This window comes from Anoplopoma fimbria, chromosome 1 (assembly GCF_027596085.1).
Source record: "Anoplopoma fimbria isolate UVic2021 breed Golden Eagle Sablefish chromosome 1, Afim_UVic_2022, whole genome shotgun sequence".
Lineage (NCBI taxonomy): Eukaryota > Metazoa > Chordata > Actinopteri > Perciformes > Anoplopomatidae > Anoplopoma > Anoplopoma fimbria.
In genome coordinates this window covers 9,835,317-9,859,373 of record NC_072449.1, presented here as the reverse complement: position 1 = coordinate 9,859,373, position 24,057 = coordinate 9,835,317, and the positions used below count along the sequence as shown (strand labels likewise).

Here is a 24,057-nt window from a genome sequence, read left to right as displayed (position 1 = left end):
GAACCATTTTTAGCATTTTAAGTCAAACAGGGAGAGGAGGACAGCAAAAGGAGAGGACAAACCACTCTTTAAAATCTCATCACTGCTGTCATTGTGGCCTCCGCACCACCAAACAACACTGGGATAACATCTACATGAGCTGGAGAGAGAGAACAACAAAGATTGTGACCGCTAAAATGCTGGATGGCTTCTGATGGTTGGGCCGGGTCACCCGGCAGCAGAAGGAGAAGAGGCTTTAGTGAAGCATAGGAGAGAGGGAAGGAAAGAACAAGTCACAGCCCCCTAGTGGAAATGTTCCAACTAGTTCTCTGTCAATCACATCCAAAAGAAGGGTGATTTCTTTTTTTCTAATCAAAGAGTTGCATTTAAATAGTGTTCTTTTGGGGAATCATAGTTTTGGCACATCAAATAGCTTATTAAAAAAATGAAAATAAATGATAAATGTGTTTTGTTTACAGTCTTTTCCTTCCAAATTATACTTTACCTGTCCTGACATCTTGTGGAATATCTCATGCAGGATAACAGATGAATCCCTCAGATATTCATTCTACAATGCTTTCCCTTTATATTACATGGGCAAGAGCCTCCGGGAAGACATTACCTTTGTGCGGGAGCTCCCGCAACATGAAATGACAAATTGACAACAGCGTCAGCTCACGGGAGCCGGCTCTGTGTATTATGCTGCTCTAACTCTCCTGGTTGGAACATGCAGGCCCCTCGGAAATTTCACTACCAGATTTATCTTATTTTCCCCAACTTATTCTCATACCTATTTCCTTTTCTTTTGCGAATTAGGCGGTAAATAAAGCCACCGGGCATTGTGCATAGTGAAATCAGCTGGAATTGCCACATTAAAGAATGGAGGCGAGGTGCAGCCGGAGCCATCCTCCTGGATTTGGGCAAATTCAGCTGATGCAAAACAAGGAATTAATTTGAGGGGAGCGGCTTGCGTGCTGAGCTTTGGCGCTGTGACAAAGATGAATGGCATCATTCCAAGCGAATGGTAATTTCACTTTTTGTGACAGTGCTTTAGAGCAAAAGCGACTCGGGACGCACAAAGCATTTGCAATCCCATTGAGGGCCCTTGGTACCTGCCTATCAGACACTGCACATTGTTTACCAATCATCTGATATTGATTGGTTTCAGACTAAAGTTTGAAGATGAATTAGAGTGGGAGAAGGTTAAGTCCTAACCTTGAAAGATTTAGTGTCTATTCAGCCCGCATGTAGGACTCTCCTCAGCTCACTCTGAGAATAGAGAACTTTTAAATTCAATAGGGGGTGGGAGACACAAAACGTGTCACATTCACCAAGTGAATCCACTGGAAGAAACGCAGAAGAACACCCAAAAAGCATAATCTTTCTCCCCAGTTGATAGAAATGGTAATTGCATGTGTGGGATAATACTTTGAAGCCAAGGCCTCGGTCGGACAGACCGCCTATTTAGGTTAAAGAAGGGCCAACAAAACAGCTCCTTCTTAACGCTTTTGTTCACTCCTCCACTCTTTTAAATGTTTACTGAAAAAGAACCTTCAAATCCACTCTCCGTCTCCCGCACAATGTGGCACCTATCACTCTTGGGTCCGTGGACACATTGTATTGTGTGAATCATTGATATGTAGTGATCATTCCCATGAATCATTTTCTATTTAACATTCAAATTCTCAGGAATCCGATTATCATCCTCTTGAGTCAGACAAAAACATTTTGTGATATAAAGGAAATTGTTTGAATACTGTTACTTTGTTACACAACAGCTTGCATGGAAATACTGGGGAATATCAACAGAAATGCAACACTATAGTAAAAATAGAAGTATTCTTTAAACATAAACCCTTTGCTACTTAGTTGTTCTGTCTCCGCTGTAGACGGTTCTGTGAAGCTCTTGAATTCACAGTAAAAGATAGAGCACCACAGGACACCCCGGAGCTTCCATTTTAACATGCTGCCCAAGTGATGTTCCTACAATTTGACATTCATATTTTGACATTTTGACAGAGCCAAGAGCACGCTGGTACCAGCATTGGGTCCCTCCAGCTTGTCGGGATGAACCATCTCCCAGCGTGGGGCTGGAGTTCTAAATGGACCACTGGGCCACCAGTCACAGCTGGGCCACACCACTTAACATCCCTCTCCCATCCCCCTCCAGCCGACAAGCCCTCTGGTCTACTCCGAGGCTCTCCAGCCCACTCGACCTCCCGACACGGCACAGAATAGGCGCAGGCTGCACTAACCCCACAAGGTGCCTAGGTCAGAGATCGCATTAAGAGAGTGCCTGCACGGCTCGTGGTCGGACAGGGGGAAGAGAGAGCAAACACCATCCCCGGGCTCATAAAGTGAATCATTCTGTCATGTTTTAAACATCCCTTTACAAACACAGACAGCACTAAAGGAAAAAGCCTGGACATGCCAAACAAACTAAAATAGCCATATTTGGAAAGGTGATAAAAAAAAGGAAGAGAAGCGAATGAACCCAGTATCACTTTTTCAACAAATTTCTGTTTCCAAAACACTTAAATCCCACACTACGTATTGCACATGCCAGCAACCCAGCTGCGTTTCTGCCTGTGTCAATGAAGTAGTGCTACTGCAGACAGGAAGTGGACAGAGCTTATGGGTGAGAGGGGGCTGCAGAGGATGCAGGTGTGTCCGTCGTGACACAGAGACGGACGAGCAGACCCGCAGAGGGCAAACAGAACAGGACAGCAGGGCTCAGGGTCTGATGGCTTCTGTAAATCATCCGCAGACTAATATGTGGACCACTGGGGGAAACCCACGCGTGCCACGCCGGAGCAGTGGCAGAGATCAGGGCAAATGTTTCATAACTCAACAAGTGGAGCATGCTGGTAACACTTGCAAGGGGTTCATTGAGCAGAATCGGCTGAACAAAAAATGAGCCGTAAGGAAAGAACTTTGAAAGAACTTTGTTGTTGAACTCTTAATAATACATGACTTTATCTAAAAAACTGATTGTATTTGTTAAAATGTTAAATAAAGTCACTTTTTCTTATAGTGGCATTTGTCTTTTGGCTCACTTTGATTCCAGTTTTCTCAAAATACAACCAAAACAAGTTTACTCCTACAAGATGTTACATCATGTGATGACATGTAATTGTACATATTATAGTCATGATGCTGACCAAGGAACCTACAGTATATTATTTTACAGGCTATGATAATACACACACACACACACACACACACACACACACACACACACACACACACACACACACACACACACACACACACACACACACACACACACACACACACACACACACACACACACACACACACACACACACACACACACACAGAGGCCTTAAAGCTTAGCTAACCCTCCCAGCCTGGCTGGCCCTCAGCCCTGAATGCGAGCAGCACTTAAACTTTCCCCTTTTCAAACAGCGGAGCACAAAGAGAGGACCACATCAGTGGCCTGCTGATCATCCCCACAGACGGCTGAGCGCGGACAACGGGCAGGTCCCTGGGCACGTCCCCACATAATGTCCCCATGTCCCCCCATCACGCTCGCTATGGGCTCAGGCCCGTATCCCGCGTATTCGGCGCTCCCTCTCATGTGAGACTAGATAAATGACAATTCTTTTCGAGAGAGGCAGTTAGAAGGAGTGGGAGCGGTTGGGGCGAGGGCTGCAGCTGTCCCAGTGGCCACGTCCACCCCTGAATCCCCTAACCACCACCACCACCCACCACCACCACCACCACCAGCCCCCCAGCAGCAGGTTTGTCCCTACAGAGGAAAAAAAAAAAAAAAAAAAAAAAAAAAAAAACACGCTTCATTACGTCCTCTCTCCCCAGAGCAGCTAGGGGCCTTTCAGTGCAGATAAGCCTCTTAGACATGAAGTAGCGCTCAGAGCAGCATTTGAGTGACAGCAGGAAGGTTTAGCCATTCAGTGGACAATGCTCACATTCTCTGGCTTTAATCTAGGAGGCGGACAATGATCTGTTTTTTAAGGCCTCATCTCCTCTGCTTTTCCCACAGCAGTGGTGACTGGCACAAGGAAGAGAAAAAAGAGACAGAGCGGGCCGAGGGCCGGCCGGGAGAGCACGCCGCTATCTCCCAAGGCCTCATGTTTCCTTGACAGTCAGGACTGAGGTGGGACAAGAGAGGGAGCGAGGTGGGAGGGGGGCGGGAGTAAAGTTGACGGAAGGCAAAGCGCATCAATCACACACATACACACACATGCATGGGCACAAACAATCACTCTGTGATGGTTGAGTGCGTTTGTGTGACAGACAGGCAGGTGAGAGGCCTGCTGGTGACGTGGCTTAGTGTAGAGCTTTGTCATTCTTATCTGCTCCGACCACTGACATCCATCCCTCCTCGGCCATTGTGTGCTTTTCTATGATGTATTTATACAAACACTAATGCACGGGCAACTAGCGGGGAAAAGAAACTAGACAGTGTGAAAAGGTACCCAAACAAAATCATTTGTTTTGATTTCACGATACAATGTAACCTCTGCGACCTTCCGGACCTGAATGTGTCTTGATGACACAAAGCCTTATATAATGAAAGCAAACCTTTTAAAGAGTTTTAAGAAGAACACATTGATAATGATGTGTAAATACCAGCGTAATTAAATGAATCATTTGATTAGTTCAGTGCGATTAATGTCTGCTGGCGAGGCCTGACCACACAGATCCATGCTTATTATTTAATGTTAGGCTAGGCTAAGTTAATGTTTTTATCTCAGTCTTTAAGAACATATAAAAAAAATCACAATAAAAAAAAAAAGATAGAGAATTGATTTCCTCCAGGAGGTGTCTGCATTTATCGCTTTGCTTTTTTTAGCGTTTTATCTGATGGAAAAGATCTTTGCAAGGAAGTGAATGTGTAAGTGCATTTTCAGGGCCAACATGAACAAATAACACAAACAGGGACTACACCGTGTCAATTTGCCAGAGAGCTCGTGGATTATTTAAGAATCACCTCACACTTCAGGCTGGTTTGTTTTGCTCCGTGGAGAGTATAAACATCCACACCTCATCTACAATAAACAGACACTGCGTTCTCCTCAGACAGAGAGGAGCTAAGCCCAAGCCATTCAATATATGTGTCTGTGTGAACAGGAAGCGGCCACAGGGAAACATGTCCTTCACGAGAGGTGCCCGTAAAACCCCTTCATGTTTGACTGAAGAGTCAATCACTGGGCTACTTATTACTATAATTGGATTATTACTACAGTTTAGCCCTCTGTATGCCTCTCTGTTTCTAAAACATGGCCCAGCCAGTAACTCTAGCTGGTAACTGTGTGAAGAAAGAAAAAGAAAATGAGTCGGAGTAAAAAGTGTGTGAGCTGGTGGAAAAAGCATTTGGAAGTACTTTCAATGTACATAAAACATGAACTGCGCTATATAAATGTTGCAAGTTATGTGGTCCCTTTTTAAAACTATTCGTCTAAAAATGAAAATTACGAGTGCCCCTTTTGCTTTATATGTGTATTTATGAAAGTAGTAAGCTGAATAATATAAACAATAAAAAATAACTTCATTTTTAGCCACGTAACACGAACCAGTATTTAACTGACAAAAGAAAGAAGGTGCTAGCGGCTGCACGTCGAGATGGAGAGTGGCAGCGAGCATATAAAACAGCCAAGAGACGAGGATGAACTTTGGCCTTCTCTTAACCACCTCCATATTTGCCTGTAAAGCCCTCAATTCTGACATCCTAATACTTTCTGTCTCTCTTTTTATAACACGCTTTCTGCTGTTGAATGAAATCTTACTGAGGAGTGCATAAAGTGCCCAGTATATATTAGACATCCTTACATTTTCCGCTTCACACATTGAGGTTTTGAGCTGACATTACAGGACAGGTCAGGTTAAGGATCTTGAGTTGAATTGAAATACGATTGTCTTTCATGCAGGTTTATATAGACAGAAGAACAGAAACTCAAACCTACAAAGACACAAATCCTCAACACCCGTCCGACATGTCCTCAGCACCTCACCCCTTCCTCTTACAACTTCACTCCCATTAATCTCACACACCTCATCACAATCCCGTCACCTCGACCCCAAAGATCTCATATCCTCCGCACACCTTTACCTCCTCTCTGGGCTCAGCCACAGCTCTGAAATCCCACAACTAATAACTCCCCTGCATGTTCTGGACCACTGGACTTGTTAACAGTTCCACCTGCGACTAATGCCACTTCTCGTAATACTAAATCCAAAGTTTTGTCCTTTCTGTGACTCAGAAAGACAGACTTTTTCAAATCTTTTTCCTGATTTTGGCCAAATGTTTAATTTCTTTTGTGTGTCTGGTTATATATTTTCTCTTAATGTTAAGTGTTCTTAGACACCTATTGTGTGATTGTGCATCCAAATGATTTGGCTTGACCACGAGATACAGAAAAAAACACATGTTAACATCAAACACAGAGGAAACAGACACTGCTATCCAGGAATTGGCAGATCGTTGGCAGACGTTTGGGATAAGAGGATCTGCCTCGTGCCTAAACTGTAGGCGTAGATATAGATAGAAAAGAAGGGAAAGAAAGACACAGTCAAGCAGTGAGATAGAAATGTCAGAAAGACAGACAGACAGACAGACAGAGAGGGAGATTGGCCAATTAGACAAACATACAGAGACATATCGTTCCATTACACAGAGACTGACATGGCGGCCATTGAGACAATGGGCCCCTTCACTATACTACTGAGTGTTTATGTCCCATGTCAGTCTGCATCACCAGTGTCCCCCTGACTGCTCCCAGCTGACGCCCCCCCCCCCACACACACACACACACACACACACACACACACACACACACACACACACACACACACACACACACACACACACACACACACACACACACACACACACACACACACACACACACACACACACACACACTATCTGACCTCCGAGGCTGAACTTGAGCATGCACACACACACACACACTCCTGCTTCCTGCTTTGCTTTCTGTCACATGTCAGCGTATCATGTCCCATGTAGGCAGGCAGTCTCAACTCTGTGTGTGTGTGTGTGTGTGTGTGTGTGTGTGTTTGTGTGGTGAAAAAGAGAGTGTGTGTGTGTGTGTGTGTGTTTGAGTGGGAGAAAAGAGAGAGAATGTGTGTGTGTGGGTGAGCAGAAGAAGATGAATGAATGAATGGGCTTCTGTTGGACTGCTCTTAATGACTTTATTTAGAGAAGTTGTGTTTAACGTCAGGAAACACCAGGCATGTATGCCACCAGCAGCTCAATCCAACCCCTCAAACCCTCCACCTAACCACAACTTCCCATCTTCTGAGTGAGCTATATTGATCTGGTTTACATGTACAGAGTGGAATAGACCAGGTACTGATACAGTGATGAAGAAGAAGTCTTTCTGTTTCTCCCTTCTACACTTCTCACATTCTATCACTCATTCTCTCTTCTCTTATTTCCTCCTTAAACTCACAGTCTTTGTCATTATCTTGTTTTTTTCTACACCCCTCACTCCCCCCCTCTTCCCCTCCTCATTTCCCTCCCTCTGCTTTCTGATACCAGTGCATAAAACACACCAAAAAAAGTTTTCACTGGAGCTGGGTAATGAGGCAGACCTTTGACCCCTCCTTGATGACTTCCATACCTGTGCATGTGCAGGAATACGTGCGGCTGTGTGGATGTGTGTGTGAGTCTGCAGCTGGCGGCTGACAGCGACATGACTAATGAGGGCTCGGGACAGAAATAATAGGTGGGAATTATAACACAAAAAGGGTACAAGCGCAAAGGAAAAGGAAGAACAAATGACAGAGCAATGGACAGGAGGAAAAGGAGCATAAGGGGAAGAAAACAAAGGATGAAAGAAAGGCTAAGGTTTACAGAAAGGTTTAAATAATTAGAAAACTATAGCCCAGGCAACAAAGGCGCCACAGATAGTAAGTTGGCGATGGTTCACGCACATAAAGTTACATTTAGGACCAGGGTTTTACACTACTGACACTGTATACAAGGGAGAAGACAGGTTTTGATGGGTTCACCATTGACTCACTACAGGGTTACTTAAAGTCACTGTAGTTCACCTAAAGTTACTGTAACCCTGCTATACAAGACATTTCTCTGTTGTACATATTCTTGAACATCATTGTACAGTGTTGCATTAACTATTTATATTTACATGGAGAAGATGTATCCTTTTTTTATCCTCACCATCACAATCATAGGTTATTCTCCTGTGTGAAAATAGCATTGCAGCGACCTCTTTTAATAATATCTGATGCAAACAACTCTAAACAACTTAAACAATGAGTTAACAAACGTATCATTATAGATGCAGTCTACCAGTTTTAGTATTGCTCATTTATCTGAAATGATGGTCTAAATGACTAATCGTCCCAGTGCTAAAAGGAATCACAGATACGTTTCTGAAATCTTAGTCTAAAGTCTTAGAAAGAAACCCAGATCTAGGACACTTGATCCCGCAGCGGAAACCAGACTTTGTGGTGTAGCAAGACCTGGACAGCACATTTGGGTGTCTGGCAACACCAGTCTACAACTGTCACACTCGGGGTGAAAGGTCATCATGTGTAGACAGAGCAGAACTTCCTAATTATACATGATAAATGTAATCGCACACAGGAAGCATTTCTCGACACAATTTGCTGGCTTAACCTTGTCAGACGTACCGAGCTTGCTAGGAAATTGGAGGAAAAGAGGTGTTTAAGCGTCACATCTGAGGCACGAGTGTATTTGTTAGATTGTATAGCATGTACATAAAAATACAGGCGAGAATTGATAATAATTCCACTCCAGCCAATGTTCTAGTTTTTTGGCGTGGAGCCGTTTGAGCTTGATAAATCAGGAACACCGTTAATAAGGACCAGAGGAACCAGAGAAAACTTTTCCATCGGCCTGTGTGTTTTGACAGTGATACTATCTATCCTAGACAGATCTCTTCAGTGAACCCAGTACTCCTGCTGGATCAGATCAGTGCCCATAATGGTTGCCTGCTGCCAGAGTGTCTCGACCAACGGACACAAGACATGGCGCCAGGACAGAAGCGAGACAGATGGACAAACAGACAGGTAGACACTAAGACAGACATCCTGTCGCAAAACCACAAATAGATACAACAATTAAGTCAGGTCTGGTCATTTTCATTTCGCTGACCTTCGCCCCTCACCTCCTACACATGTAAGGAGACAAATTACTTCTGTGGTTGGGTTTGACCAACAGCTCCAATGCAGGAGAACATGCGACGTGAAGGCTGAGACAGCGGTCATAAATCATACCTGTATTTGATCCGTGGGGCTCTGGGCGGGGACAATGGGACATAGCATGCACCCCGTGTCTCTGAACCCTCTGGGGCTGAAATGGGTCACTTGTTTTGCAGGGCAAGCAGCATTTTAAGTTGTGTATAAATCGGGGGACAACTGTGTTATGTCTTTAATATGAGATTGACAATCACAAAATAAAATATTTCCAAATTTGATATTTCAAAATATTTCAATTAGTTCAAGTTCAAACGACAAATTGTGACAGTGCGCTTATCAAAAAAGTCCTTTTGACAACAACACTATGGATACCATAATACAGTTTTACCACTGGCTAGAATAAGTAAAAAGTCACAAAGAAACAGGATCCTTGTGGCCCCGTGGATCCCTCTCCTAACATAAAGCCTTGTGTCTCGGGGCCATGTTTCCCTGTTTTCAAAGGCCTCTCCATGTCAAAGGTATACATACAATGTAATATGTAATTGGCTGAGGAGCAGTACCACTTTACAAGTCGCATGCACTGCACAAACATACAACAATGCTTATTCCACAAAAAAATTACCAAAATTATACAGCATCATTCTCTGGTGTCCCGAGGGAGATTACTATGTTACACCAGGAAGCGCCCTTCAAAGTTTCCACCATTGTAATTGTACGGTTTGGAGCCAGACTTTGTTTTCTGCCTTTCAGGGCCAGCTCTAAAACCCAAGAGGTGCTCAGTCTCCAGGCTAGGCGGAATCGCAATTGCATTAACACCCAAAGAGCATTTCATCAGAGCCGGCAGGGCCCCGTGGTCCAGGACACCTGTAATAGAGTTTCCTCTCTCACAGACGCAAAGACATTCTAACTCCTATCGTATGGAGGGTTTACCTGCTCCTGCCTGCATTGAACCACGCGCCTGCAACTGATCAAATCAGGCCAAACAAATTGCATTTGTTGAGAGAAGGATCAAATGCTAGCGTCCACAAAAAACATATTAGCAGCTTTATCTAGAGAGAAAATCCTTGGCATAGTGTTAGTATTGGATTAACAAAAGTAGCACAGGGACGAGGATGTGTAGAAATCCAAACTGACTCCTTTCCTCTGCTCTCCTTGCTGCACTGAGGAATTACCACGATCGTTTGCAAGTTAGGATATAGATGGAGGGAAAACACTTACATGCATAGAGATGTATTGGATTACTGTGAATTCAGCTACAGTGATGCTGCATGCCAATCTCAACACAAAGTACATGGTAGCTAAAGATAAATAGATAATTCATCCTCTGAACTATCACACCCTTGAATAACAGACAACTTTAAAAGCCGTTCTCAAGTTCATCTAAAAATGATCCGAACAAATCAACACTTACATCCTTTATTCTCACCATGGAATACATAAAAACTATCAAATTCAAACATTTGGTAACGGGAAAGGGAGATATTTTTGCTGTATGTTATTAAAATAAACAGAGAAAGAGATGTCTGGGATGAACTGATGTGTGAAACTCAAGGGGGGAAAGAGAGCGAGAGAGCATGGGAGACAGAGAAAGAGAGAGACTAAAGGGGCCTGACTGTCTGACAGACAGGCGGGCAGATGGACAGGAACTTGGCATTAGGGAATATGATTCTGCCAGAGAGTGATCCATAAAGACTGGAGGAGGTCGAAGGGCACACTCTCTATAATGACTCATCATCACTCAGTGGTGTCCACGCTGGGATGGCCTGGCTGTGTGTGTGTGTGTGTGTGTGTGTGTGTGTGTGTGTGTGTGTGTGTGTGTGTGTGTGTGTGTGTGTGTGTGTGTGTGTGTGTGTGTGTGTGTGTCTGGGAGAGAAGGCCAGTGGATCTGCTGAGAGATAGTGCAGGATAAACGACCAGTTCTGCTATTCTAGGCCTCTAGGGAGAAATAAAAGATCTCGCTGTTGTTTTATCTGAGCCCCGGCCAAATACTGTCACCCACAACATCAATTAATCCCCTCATCAACATTAAAGAAATAATTGAGGAAAAACACGGTTGAGAAGGTGAAAATGACATTCTCCGAGTTATGAAGTCGTATGGAGCTCCTTCTGTTAGAGGGAGACTGTGTTTGACTTCTCGGGGGCCGGGTAAACACCACTGGACGGTCGTCCTCATGGCAGCTGTTCCCGTGGTAACGCGGTGGGCAGCCGATGCGGATCCGAATGGGAGCTGTGGCATTTTCATGAACTGATTTTTTTTTAATTCACAGCCAGTCATTACTTTTACAACAGCGCAAGCCGGACTGACCACTAAAAAGGGCGGTGCAGACTGCCAACACCTTGTATATGGAATTCATAAAACAATGGCTCACACTAAATTCCCCCTGCTGCATTCTCAATCAAGCTGCTACGCCGATGGCTGTGTCTGTGTGCATGTATGTGCGTGCATGTGCAAGGGGCCATATTTTCTGCTGTGCGGCATCGGATGAATATCTCCATTCCTTGGCTGTTGACAGCCTGTTTGTCATCCACTCCACAACCAAGAACTGACCTTCAGCATCATAACTACCTTTATCCTGCCATACCTCTCCTCTCCCCTCCCTCCACCCTACATCTCCATTGCCTCTCTCACCCTCCATCTTTCTCTCTCCCTACCTCCCTCTACTTCTCCCTCACTTTTTCTTTTTTTTTTACTCTCTCCCTCTACAGCCTTTGTCATTGATCGCTGATGCGATTGGCTGCCTCCATGCTCAGTAATGACCTGCCCTGGTAACCAGCCGGCTGCTCCACTCGGCCCCTCGTAGATTGAACTGTCAGATGGCAGCGATTAATGGCTGGGCAGAGAGACACAGACTCACATCTGCAATGTCCCACCATGCACTGCCATGCCAATGCGCTGTCCGAATCCCAGCTCAGCAGGTACATGTCGACGTGTATACAAGTGTGTTGGGTCCAAATCTCTTGTAAGGATGGATAAATATTCAAACATGTGTAGGTGCATGTGTTTATGGCTGCATATAAATCTTTGCTTTCATAAATGTATTACTGCCCCTGAGGGTATGCATGCATTCTGCCCTGCTGCAGTGGCTGATGGGAAGTTATGGTGGGAGGGTGTGTCAGACTGGCTAAAAAGGCAGGAGAAAGGACACGAAAAAAATGGCGTTCAATAATAATAATGCTGAAAATGTAAAACGTAGAATGTTACACAAAAGACTGTCAAAACATGAATAAAACGCTGAAAAAAAATTACACACAGTGTAATGACACACAATTCCCCTGGGACCTTGAAAAGTAGAAAAAAGTTGTCAATTCCCCCAAATCAGAAAATAACTGAACTAACCACAGTTTGCTCCACTACTTAAATGACAGCATGTAATCATTATGTGTCTGCAGTGCTATACTCCGTTGCCCCTTGCTCTTCTTTATTGCTATGTTAGTTATGATTGCACCAGTAATCATTCACTTATTCTACTGTTCGCACTTGAGACACTCGGCGCAAGAGAATCAGAATAAAATGCCTAAAATGTTAACATATGTTACTTCCTCGCACAGAGATGAGTGGGGTGTTTGGTCTGGTCTCGCTCTGTCTGTCTGTTGAGCCGAGCACTGCGGGCCCACGCGGCTGTCCCGTGTTGTACTTGGCTGGCCGTCTGCTAACTGTCAGCGCAGTATCTCCTTACACTGATGAATGGGTAGTTTCCAGACCTTTTCCCAAAGCTTTCATTCCCCCTTGTTCCAACGCTTTATCCAGAGGAATGGCCGAGAAAACAAGGGCTCCTCTGCCTGCCCGCCAGCCTCCCTCAGGGGGGAGTGCCAACGCCAAGACGGGCATGGAGGCTAAATTTAAAATGCTACCTTCTAAGGGGGGAAAGAGAGATGGAGCGAGGGAAAGAGAGAGGGAAAGAGATAAAGAGGGAAAGAGAAAAAACAAAGTGGAATAAAGAGAAATGGGAAAAACAAGAAATTTGGTGGGGGGGGAAGAAAGAGACTGAAAGAGAAAAAAAAAAAGACAGAAGATGGAAGGAGCATAATCCTCTGAACAGTGAACATGTGAATATCAGGCCAGTAGGGGTTTGGCGTGTTGTGTGAAACGGAGATAAAATCGATTAGCTTGTCCACTGACCCGGTGAGCAGCGGGGCCCCCCATTGCCCCAGTCCTGCCACAGGCCTGACAGAGACATCCAGGCCCAGAGGTCCCTAGGGGTCCCCTTCTGGACACTGAGGTGAACAAAGTGGTGCCCTCCTGTCAAACTAAAGCCCTCAAGCACCAGCAAAACAACAAACCACGCTGCAATGCTTCATTGCTCTCTGATTCCACAGGAGACAGAAAAGATGTAGTGTGGGCTGAGGAAAGAGGACACTGTGTGTAAGAGCTGGTGCTCCAAATAAAGAACTACAGTACATGCTGAAAGGGAAATTTAATTAAGAGGGTTAATTAAGAATTTCAGCCAACTGAAATCAGCTCGTGTTTGTGATAATATAAGCTAATTTTGTTGTTTGACTATTTCGTTTAACTATTTTAAACTTTATTTCTTTATAAAAGACTGACTGAATTACAATTTGAGTTAATAGTGGAAGCTGTTAGCTGTTAGTAGTTATTGAGTTGTGACAAAAGGGCTTGACAAGGCAGTAAAAACATGAGTTTGATTCCCAACTTATAAAGCAAAATTATACCAGTGTTTTACCACTTTGATATCTCTTAAAACTCTTCAGGAAACAATCTTTTGATTTGAGGAGGAATATCGGCTCATTCTAGCATAGGGAGGCATTTCAGAAATCCACCTCCGCCACTAACCACTTCCTGTCATCCTAAGAGAAACCCTATCGTTTTTAGAGACGCCGTCACTAGGAATCGATAAGAATTCGGGCAATATTGATAATTCCAGAAATGGTTAGGAATTTCTTAGAAAATTGTAAAAGCATTGGCCTGATAAACTCCCACCTGTTGACAGGCCCTGAACCCTCTCCCTATCATTTTAATCGCTTTGTTTTCCCTCACATGATTTCCTCAGTCAGATCGCTGGGTGAGGAGCACCTCTTTGATTCCTGGCTCATTGTAGTGGATCTGACCCTGGAGGTCGCAGAGTGGAAAGAAGTGGATGTTGTCACCACCAAGCTTCTTCTCCGTGTTAGAATAATATTTCTATGGTGCATTTAGGATGCTAACGCTAATCAAAACAGGACATCCTGAGGACGGCCGCGCGCTCTCTCTTCCCTGGCCCCACTCAGCGACCGCTTCATGTTTTTGTGTGTTTGTGGAGGAGCGACAATCCCAGGAAGCCGCGAGAAGGGTTCATCAAAGCTCTGAGCGGGGGGCCCCGGTTGCAGGATCGCTGGAATGCGGCGTGGAAAGGAATCTCTACTGTCCTATTGTTCCCTTGTTTCCTCGGGCTCATCACACGCCGGCACGTCCAGTTCACTTACAGGTAAGAAGCGCTAATCAGCCCTGCATTCCTTTCCACTGCCGCATTCTTTCCTCTGCAGTGACCCTGGCTGACCAGCAACATTTGTGCACGCAGCGAAAAAGGTGCACGGCTTAATCAGACGCACGCACGCACGGAGGGGAAGTCATCAAGACGGATCGCCGAGGACAGGGACGTGGCGCTTCCTTTTCTCGGACAACAGATTGGAAGTGGAACGGTGAGGTGAACATTAATGATGCATGCCTCACTGATAGTGGAAAGAAGATCTACATCTTTAAAACCTGCATGGACTTTGGGAACGAGGAGATGTCTCAATCCGTCCAGAAAAACTAAAAACTACGAGAGACAATACAATGAGCACATTTGGATGATCTAATCATTCTGTGCAATATATATATATATATATATATTTTTAAATCTTTGACATGATTGACCTTACTTTCCCTAACCTCGCCTTTCATTGTGAATTCACAGCCTGTCATGACTTTTCCTCTTTGTGTCTCTCTCACTGTACCCGTCACTGTTTCAGCCCTGCAACACGGGCGAGACAGCCGCTATCAGATCCAATCAGGTGAATGCGGTGCATCAGGAAGAACCCGGCTTTGATCACATCTCCTACCCTCATCTCTCCCGTCCTGCGGGGGGTGAGAGGTCACCTCTTAATGAGCTTCAGGGTGGAGAGTTGTACACACCTGACTGCTCTGTCCTGTCCTCCCGTTTACAGCCATAGATGGGCATGACCCCATGGCTCTGTTTCGCCCCTGTTAATCAGAAATGACTTTCCTCCTCTACTCTCCCCTCCCTCCCTCACTCACTCACTCCTTCCATCCCTTGGGCCAGCCTGCTCCACCCAGGGAGATCCCCCGGCAGGGCTGGAACACGCTGTTATCACCACATTCACAAAGCGATTGTTGGGTAATTCCTGTTTATAGCTATGTGCTCTCTCCAGTGTGCAAGAGTGAAAACCTACTGTTCCCTCTGTCCACCCTCGATGACAGTGGTTAAAAAGAATGTCCGCAGGCAAACGCTTCAGCATACATGCCAGGACAAAGATATTTACAACTAATTAAAAAAAGAGCTTTGGTGATATCTAAAATAAGGATCATTAAACTATGGGCAACTGCAATGAACTTGGTGATTCAATTTTCTGGACCCACTTATTCCTATTTGATGATACTGGGTGAGATATATATATAAAAAAAAAATAATAATGATCACACTGCAGCCTGTGAACTGACAGGCAAACATAACATCATGTCTGCAGTCTGCAGCACACAAAGATTGGCAGCTAGAATAAAGTCACATCAAGCCTCTTGTTTAGTCTTTCTGCTCGTAAAAGCATTCAACAATGTAGTAAAGTGACTTGGGGTAGTTAGCTGATGTGAGACATGAGGCCAGAGTGTCGGGCCCCGTTTCTAACACCTGCTTCAGGTAATTGATTGGAGTATAAAATGATTGAGTTTCTTTAATTAGCTAACGGACGTCTCTCCTCAAAGCGTGCCGAGGAGTGCTAACTTCACACCGCCATCATTAATAGCCCGGGCGAAGCGCGCCATCAGCAATCTGTTGACATTATAACTCCTCAGACATCACAACGACACAAATCAGTTTGATGTCGGGGTAAACTTTTCAACTCAGCAAAATGCCATTTATCTCAGACCAATTTGTGATGAGAAAATGGCGGCATGTCACACATTTGACGACTGCGCTGTATACTCTACAGAGCAGCCCTTTGTTTTGTGCATACGCACTAAAACTCGCCAAATAAGCACATACACAGTTGCTCCCCTCCCCTGAACACACACACATACACATACACATACACACAAGCACAATCTATAAAAATATGCTTAGCTCGGGACTGCTCTGTTGATAATGACCTCAGCTTTGGCACCGTACTGGGCCAGACCAGACTGCCGACAGACTGGAGGCTTTTGTGTGGACTCCCTATCTCTAACTCCATGACCTTTAGGGGGGGAGAAGAAAGCAGAAATGCTTTTTTTTTTTTTTTTTTTTTTTTTTTTTTATTTAGAAGGGGTAAGGCTCGCTCATTGTTCTCTGTTGGTACGGTTTCCCTGTGGTAAACACACAGCGGTTCCCAGGCTTGACATGTTGCTGCACACCCTCCACCCTCCCTCCATCCATCCCTTGGTGTTCCCACACTGCCCCGTCTGGGTCGCTGCACCACCACCCCCCCCCCCAACAACAAAAAAAACAAAACAACACACACACACACACACACACACACACACACACACACACACACACACACACACACACACACACACACACACACACACACACACACACACACACACAACCATTTAAATACAATCATTACGGCCTCACCCATAAGTGCAACAACATATTCTCACCTTTTCACCTGTCACAAGGATCAGAATTTTAAAACCAATGCTTGTCCGTGTGCTTTAATGCATAATGAAATATTCTAAATGTATGACGGATCGCGATGAAGGAGAGTAGGGAGAAGCCCCTGGGGCAGGGCCCTGAGAGGGGACCCATGACGGGGCCTGGAAGCTCCCCAGTTACTTGGGACCGCGGCCATCCTTCAAGCGGGTGACAACAGTGCATAAACAAACCACTAACCTCATCAGCTCTCTGTTTAGAGGCCCGAGATCGAGTCCTGGACGACTCATTAACATCAGGGACCTTCCAAAAGAGCCATTTTCTGAGAGAGAGGGAGGGGGTGAGGGGGGGGGGACGCTTCTCTCCTCGTAAGAAAGGAGGAAAGTGGACGACATGTCAGACAGATGGGGGCGTTGATAGATGAGAGGGTTCTGGGTCACCTGCCCCCCGCCACCCCAAAACACACCAACACACACACAGACAGACGCACACTTGTACCTCAAAACACAACTGATAGACCCACAAGGGCTGCGTGTGTGTGTGTGTGTGTGTGTGTGTGTGTGTGTGTGTGTGTGTGTGTGTGTGTGTGTGTGTGTGAGCATACGTGTCTGTGAAATGCTTTACACCTGGTTTTCGACAAGCATTTAGCTGCTTTCCTTTTATAAGCAATGCTGCCATTTGTTCATGAATGTGCGTGTTGGCCGTGTTACCCCTCTGTAGACTGATCACATAGTTGTGACACATCCACAGCTCAAGAAGAAACTGTCGCCTTTGTAAAGCGATTGACAAAGCGCTTTGAGGCCCATTCACACGAACAAGTATTTCATGTGACTCCAAGATTAAGCGGGCATTTTTTATACACAAACTTTTTGTCAAACGAAAACACCATGAACTGCTTAAAAATGACAGCAAATGATTTAATCGAACAAGGCCAGAAAATAAACGACTAAAATCTTTCTTTAAGTGAACAGGATGAAGTTGTAAAATACTTTCTCTCTCCCCCCTTTAATAAAAACCAAGCAACCTCATTGTTTTGGTTACTCCTAAAGTACATGATTTATCCCAAGTAATCTGCCCAATTCCGGTTGTAAGATATGCATCATATTACTAACTGGTGTTGAAGTGGGCTATGACTTGATATGAATTCACTCAATGCGGCTTTAATTAAATAAAATCAATAGCACATTATAAAGATACATTTGCTATTTTGTTTCATTTATTTGCATCAGAAAACAAGTTCAAAGCAACGATTATCAAAAGGGTAAAAAAAAAAAAAAAAAAAAAAAACCCAACCTAGAGGAGTATAAGCCCTGCCGTGGGCCCCCGTGATTCTTGACCCAGTCCATTACTGGAGGAGATATGGGACATTTGTATGCGGAGCTTTGGCACCAAGCGGAGCGCAGGCACAGAGCGCCGCTCCGGGACAACGAGGCCCGTTTAATGGGCTCTCTGTTTCACTCCCTCTCACCTTTTAAATGGGCCGATCTATTAACCGTTTTAATGAGCTCCGCCAGACAAACGCGAGACTCACGGCCCATTGCACAATGCGAGGAGGACGAGGCGCTCCTCAGCTCCGGAGAGGAGAGGGAGGGAGGAGAGGGAGAGGGAGGAGGGAGAGGAGGGAGGAGAGGGAGAGGGAGAGGAGGGAGAGGAGAGAGGAGAGGAGAGGGGGAGAGGGGAGGAGGGGAGGAGGGAGGAGAGGAGAGGAGGAGGGAGGAGAGGGAGAGAGAGGAGGAGGGGGAGGAGAGGGAGAGAGGAGGAGAGAGGAGAGAGAGAGGAGGAGGGAGAGGAGAGGGAGAGAGGAGAGGAGAGGGAGGAGAGGAGAGGGAGGAGAGAGGGAGAGGGAGAGAGGAGAGGGAGAGGAGGAGGGAGGAGAGGAGGAGGAGAGGAGAGGGAGAGGAGGAGAGAGGAGAGGAGAGAGGAGGAGAGGGAGAGGGAGGAGAGGGGAGAGGAGGGAGGGAGGAGAGGAGAGAGGAGAGAGGAGGGAGGAGGAGAGAGAGGAGAGAGGAGAGGGAGGGAGGAGGAGAGGAGAGGGAGAGAGAGGAGAGAGAGAGGAGAGGGGAGGAGAGGAGAGGCCGCTGACGGACGGCGAGACGTCGAGGCCTCTCTTTCTCTCTCTCTATTTCTCTCTCTCTGTCTCTCGCACGCACGCACGCAGAGCTTCCCGCGTGCCAATCAGTCGTGCCAATAAGCAAGCTTTGCATCTCACATTTTTTTTTTTTTGGGGGGGGGGGCAGGCGGACTAGTGAGTGATGGCTGACTAAATATTGTGGTAAATGTGAAAAATGATTATCAAGTGGACAAGCGCGTGCCTTGGGACACACACACAAATGCTTCATTGACACTTGTTAAGCTTCCAAATAGTTTTCATGCAACTTTCCTTTAGATCTTTTTTTTTTTTTTTATCTTTATTTTTTTTTTCCACAGCGTTAAAAAAAAAAAAAAAAAAAAAATGGATTTAAAACCATATAGTCATTTTACATGGTCATGTGACTTTAGGTGGCCTGTGTGACATGAATCGTCATTATTCCAGACAAATAGGCAAACACCTCTAAACACTGTGTAACCAAGGTTTTTTATTGAGACACAACTATGCTAAGCGGACCTTTAATTAGACCTACACCGAGCTAGTCTGGATCATCAAAGCCCCCCCCCCCTTCCCTCATGTATAGCCCACAATTCACCACGGGGTGCGGCCTGCACGCCTTGGCTATACTTAGTTGGGAAGCAAAAAAAAAAAAAAAAAAAAAAAAAAAAGCGAGTTTTTGTGGCGCACCGCATTACATCTGGACGTGCGGACTAATCAGTCAACCTCCATCAATCACTCTTACGTTTACCACCTCTCCATCACCTCCTCTATTACACCCCCCACCCCCCCCAATCCCCTTTTCTTTTTTTTTTTTTTTTTTTTTTATTTATCACAGGACTGTTCTGCAAGGAGGCCCCCATACGTGCCCGTTTTTTAACACGACTCCTCCGGACAGGCGGGAGGAACACACTGAACGCATTTAGCAGCGTTGCTCTTATGAGGGGTCTGGGAATTTAAATATTCACTGTTGACACTGTGCAGACCTGGCTGGGGGCCAGAGCCGGCCAGATACTCGGGGGACACAGAACACCCCCCCCCCCCCCCAACCTCCTTATTCTGACTGAAGAGGTAGACATCTCAGTCTTCCATCTCCAAAAATTAATAATCGTCCTCAAATTCAGGAGGAGTTCACCCTAGAACGCATCTAATGGTCTGCGTGATGGGATGGCGCAGTTGCTGCCTGTTCCTAAAAAAAGGTTTGAGTTGCTGCCTGTTCCTAAAAGGTTTGAGTTGCTGCCTGTTCCTAAAAGGTTTGAGTTGCTGCCTGTTCCTAAAGGTTTGAGTTGCTGCCTGTTCCTGTTCCTAAAGCCTGTTTAAAAGGTTTGCGTTGCTGCCTGTTCCTAAAGGTTTGCGTTGCCTGCCTGTTCCTAAAAGGTTTGCGTTGCTGCCTGTTCCTAAAGGTTTTGCGTTGCTGCCTGTTCCTAAAGGTTTGCGTTGCTGCCTGTTCCTAAAGGTTTGCGTTGCTGCCTGTTCCTAAAGGTTTGCGTTGCTGCCTGTTCCTAAAGGTTTGAGTTGCTGCCTGTTCCTAAAGGTTTGCGTTGCTGCCTGTTCCTAAAGGTTTGCGTTGCTGCCTGTTCCTAAAGGTTTGCGTTGCTTGTTCCTGCCTGTTCCTAAAGGTTTTTGCTGCCTGTTCCTAAAGGTTTGAGTTGCTGCCTGTTCCTAAAGGTTTGCTGCCTGTTCCTAAAGGTTTGAGTTGCTGCCTGTTCCTAAAAGGTTTGCGTTGCTGCCTGCCTAAAGGTTTGCGTTGCCTGTTCCTAAAGGTTTGAGTTGCTGCCTGTTCCTAAAAAAGGTTTGCGTTGCTGCCTGTTCCTAAAGGTTTGCGTTGCTGCCTGTTCCTAAAGGTTTGCGTTGCTGCCTGTTCCTAAAGGTTTGCGTTGCTGCCTGTTCCTAAAGGTTTGCGTTGCCCGGTTCAGAGGGACGTGGAAGGCCGCTAACAACCAAATGGAGGGTTTTCTTTTCTCTTGCTGTTGAGTACGATGGTGTGTGTGTGTGTGTGTGTGTGTGTGTGTGTGTGTGTGTGTGTGTGTGTGTGTGTGTGTGTGTGTGTGTGTGTGTGTGTGTGTGTGTGTGTGCACATATTTCCTTATCCATGTTACAACACTTTCTAAAACATTAACATAACTTCAGCAGGACGTCTGTAGCCTCCATGTGGCTCCTGTGAAGTAAATCAATTAAATATGAACTTGCTCTTCACCTTCTTAAAGTCACTAAAGGATGTTGCGATTGCATGTATGTCGACTTCTTCATCTACCTGCTGCTTATTAGCGTTTACTGTTCAAATATTGAAGAGGTTCGTTGCAGCTGCTGGACCATATTGTTTGTATTTAGCTGATATTGTTGTATGCAACGATACAGGTATGTGTGCTCAACGAGAAAAACACAAACGCACTGAACTGACTGGAACGATCGTGGACATCATGTAAAAATGTCTGCAAACACTAGAATATTGCAGACCTGTACCTGTGTTGTTTTTTTCTTGTCTTGACCTGTCTGTCTATTTTTTTTTTCTTTCTGAAACACAGCTCTAGAATAATGGTGTGCATTTTGCAATGAGAAGAAGATCAACAATTAAAAAAAAGTCAGCGTTCAGAACTCAAATGAAAGGCAAAGCAGCACAGGAACACTAGTGACAAATATATATATAAAAAAAAAAAAAAAGGACATGTAGAATGAAGCTTGATTGACACAGCTTTAGAAAAAAAAAAAAAAAAATTATTCTTGATAATTTATTGTAGCAAATCAATGCATGAATAGCCATATCAATCATCTCCTAGCATAAATTCGTATAGTTGATTGGGTCCAAGTAATTAAATCGATTTAATGACACGAGTGATATTACACTTAATTTAATCAAACTCAATGAAATATTTTCCATTTTTTGATCCGAAATACATTTTTTTTGTTAACAGAGTCGGTCTGCCCTCATGCAGTAATTAAATAACACGGAGTTTAAAGTGCATCCACTAAAACACTAAAAAAAAGAATTAAAAACAGCAGTGTGAATTTGTTGTTTTTTCTTCTTCAGAGTGACATACAATTTAACAAATCAACACACACACACACACACACACACACACACACACACACACACACTAGGCATTAAAACGAGCTCGGAATGAACTGCATGAGACACAAACACAAAAGAGTTACAAACAAGATCGCCCTTCCCTGCAGCATCCACCATGCCTGTCTCAATCCTCGGCTTTTCTCCTTATTCCCCCTCCATCAACCTGCCTTTTTCCCAAGTTGCTCCCAGCAAACTGAAGTGACCAGCAGCAGCAGCAGCAGCAGCAGCAGTGTGCGGCAATTGCAATACAACTGCCGATGTATATTACACGGGGCCATGGGCTTTTTTTTTTTTTAACCCACAATACTCTACATTACACTACTGCGCACACACTGCATGCAAAGAGCCACTCCGATGTTGGAGCGGACGCCCTGCAGAAAAAGTTCTTCCATCACTGCCTAAAACTTTAAAAAGTTTACACTCTTCTTCAGACAGCGGTTCATTCTTTTTCCTCGCGAGAATATCATCGTTTGTTTTTTTGTGTGTGTGTGTGTGTGTGTGTCGCTCTCGAGAGGCGATAGAGCGGCTTCTGGGTTTTTTTTTTCTTCCTCTGGTGGATATGAAATCGTTACAGAAACTATTGATACACGCGGTGATAACAGCGACAGTCTATAGGTATAGAAAGATGACATGTTTCAAAAGGAACAAAAAAAAAAAAAAAAAAAAGAGGAAAAAAAAGAAATGGATGTTGCACCTACTCGTGGCCAGTTTCCGTGCCCTGCCTTTGGACCTCATGGTGCCAGTCTCTCGGCGTGGGTTTGTTTGGATTTTGTCTTGGATCTTTTTTTCCTCCTTTTTGTTTTTTTTTTCCTCTCTGTCCTTTTTTTCTCTGGGTTTTTCTCAATCCGAACGCGCTATCTCTCCAGCATTGTCAGTCTGGACACCTTCGCACATGCGCACATGCCCGAGATCTGCCGGCAGCAAGTGCCAGAAAAAAAAAAAAAAAAAAAAAAAGTTTGAGGGACGATTTATCACTTTGATATCAACCTGGTCTGGTCAAGTTTGGTGGGGAATCGTGGACATGTCGTTTCAGTGTCAGAGTTTCCGACGATCACTAAGCGAGAAAGCAGTGCGCACTGAAAAAAAAAGAAGAAGAAGAAGAAGAAGAAGAAGAAAAAAAATGTCCGACGTTGTTGAAGCCTCAGATTCAGTCGTGTTGTTTATCTAACACGTGAGGAAACTTTGTAATTGAGATGCGTCCAGTGCAGCGTTGACTTATCCCAGGACTTACCTCCAAACAAGAGCTGTTGATTTAAAAAAAAAAAAAAAAAAAAAAAAAATGAAGGCAGAACAGTGAAACACAAACAGTCAGATTGGGGAAAAAGTCTTCTAACAAGTAAAAGACAATAAAAACTACCACAGAGCAATGCAGTAAAGATATGTCAATATTCTAAAAGTTTAATAAAAAGTTCCACAATGAGCACTGAATGAAAAGCTTTTTTTTTTTTTTTTTTTTTTTTTTTTTTTTTTTGCAGTGCAGCACCCCGGATCTACAGAGTCTCGAGGACATTAATTATAACGATCCTTATGCTCAATCTTTACTGTGCACATTTTCTCTTTTAAATGAAGCCACATTAATCAACGTTCACTTAAATTACCAATGCTGGATATAGTCATTAAAGATTTTATATATTTTAATTGTGTTTTGACCATTATACCGAGCAATGGAAAATGAATGAAAAACGTCCCCCCCCCCCCCCCCTCTCCCGCTTGGGCACCCGAATGACAGCTCTAATATAAGAGTGCCCAGGTTTTTTTTTTTTTTTTTTTCTCTCTCTCTCTCTCTTTGTGCTGACAATTATTAATATGTTAAGTGCTTAGAATGAATGCCTGTTTGAGACGTTTCTGTTGCAGTGCGTACATTTCATCACTTGGTAATTGCTGAAGGCTCGAAAAAGGATGTTTTCACTTGATTTAACTTGGAAGGAGAACGGCTCTATCAAGAA

General features: G+C 44.6%; 1 protein-coding gene across 1 annotated transcript in view; it reads right to left on the bottom strand.

The window, feature by feature from the left end:
* Positions 1–23,000, bottom strand: part of mecom (MDS1 and EVI1 complex locus) — a 132,887-nt gene extending 109,887 nt beyond the window's left edge. Inside the window, exon 1 of the mRNA XM_054599869.1 lies at positions 22,810–23,000. Coding sequence (XP_054455844.1) covers positions 22,810–22,846 — 37 coding nt within the window. The 5' untranslated portion in view covers positions 22,847–23,000. The remainder of the gene's footprint in view (positions 1–22,809) is intronic.
* Between the last annotated feature and the right edge of the window lie 1,057 nt (positions 23,001–24,057).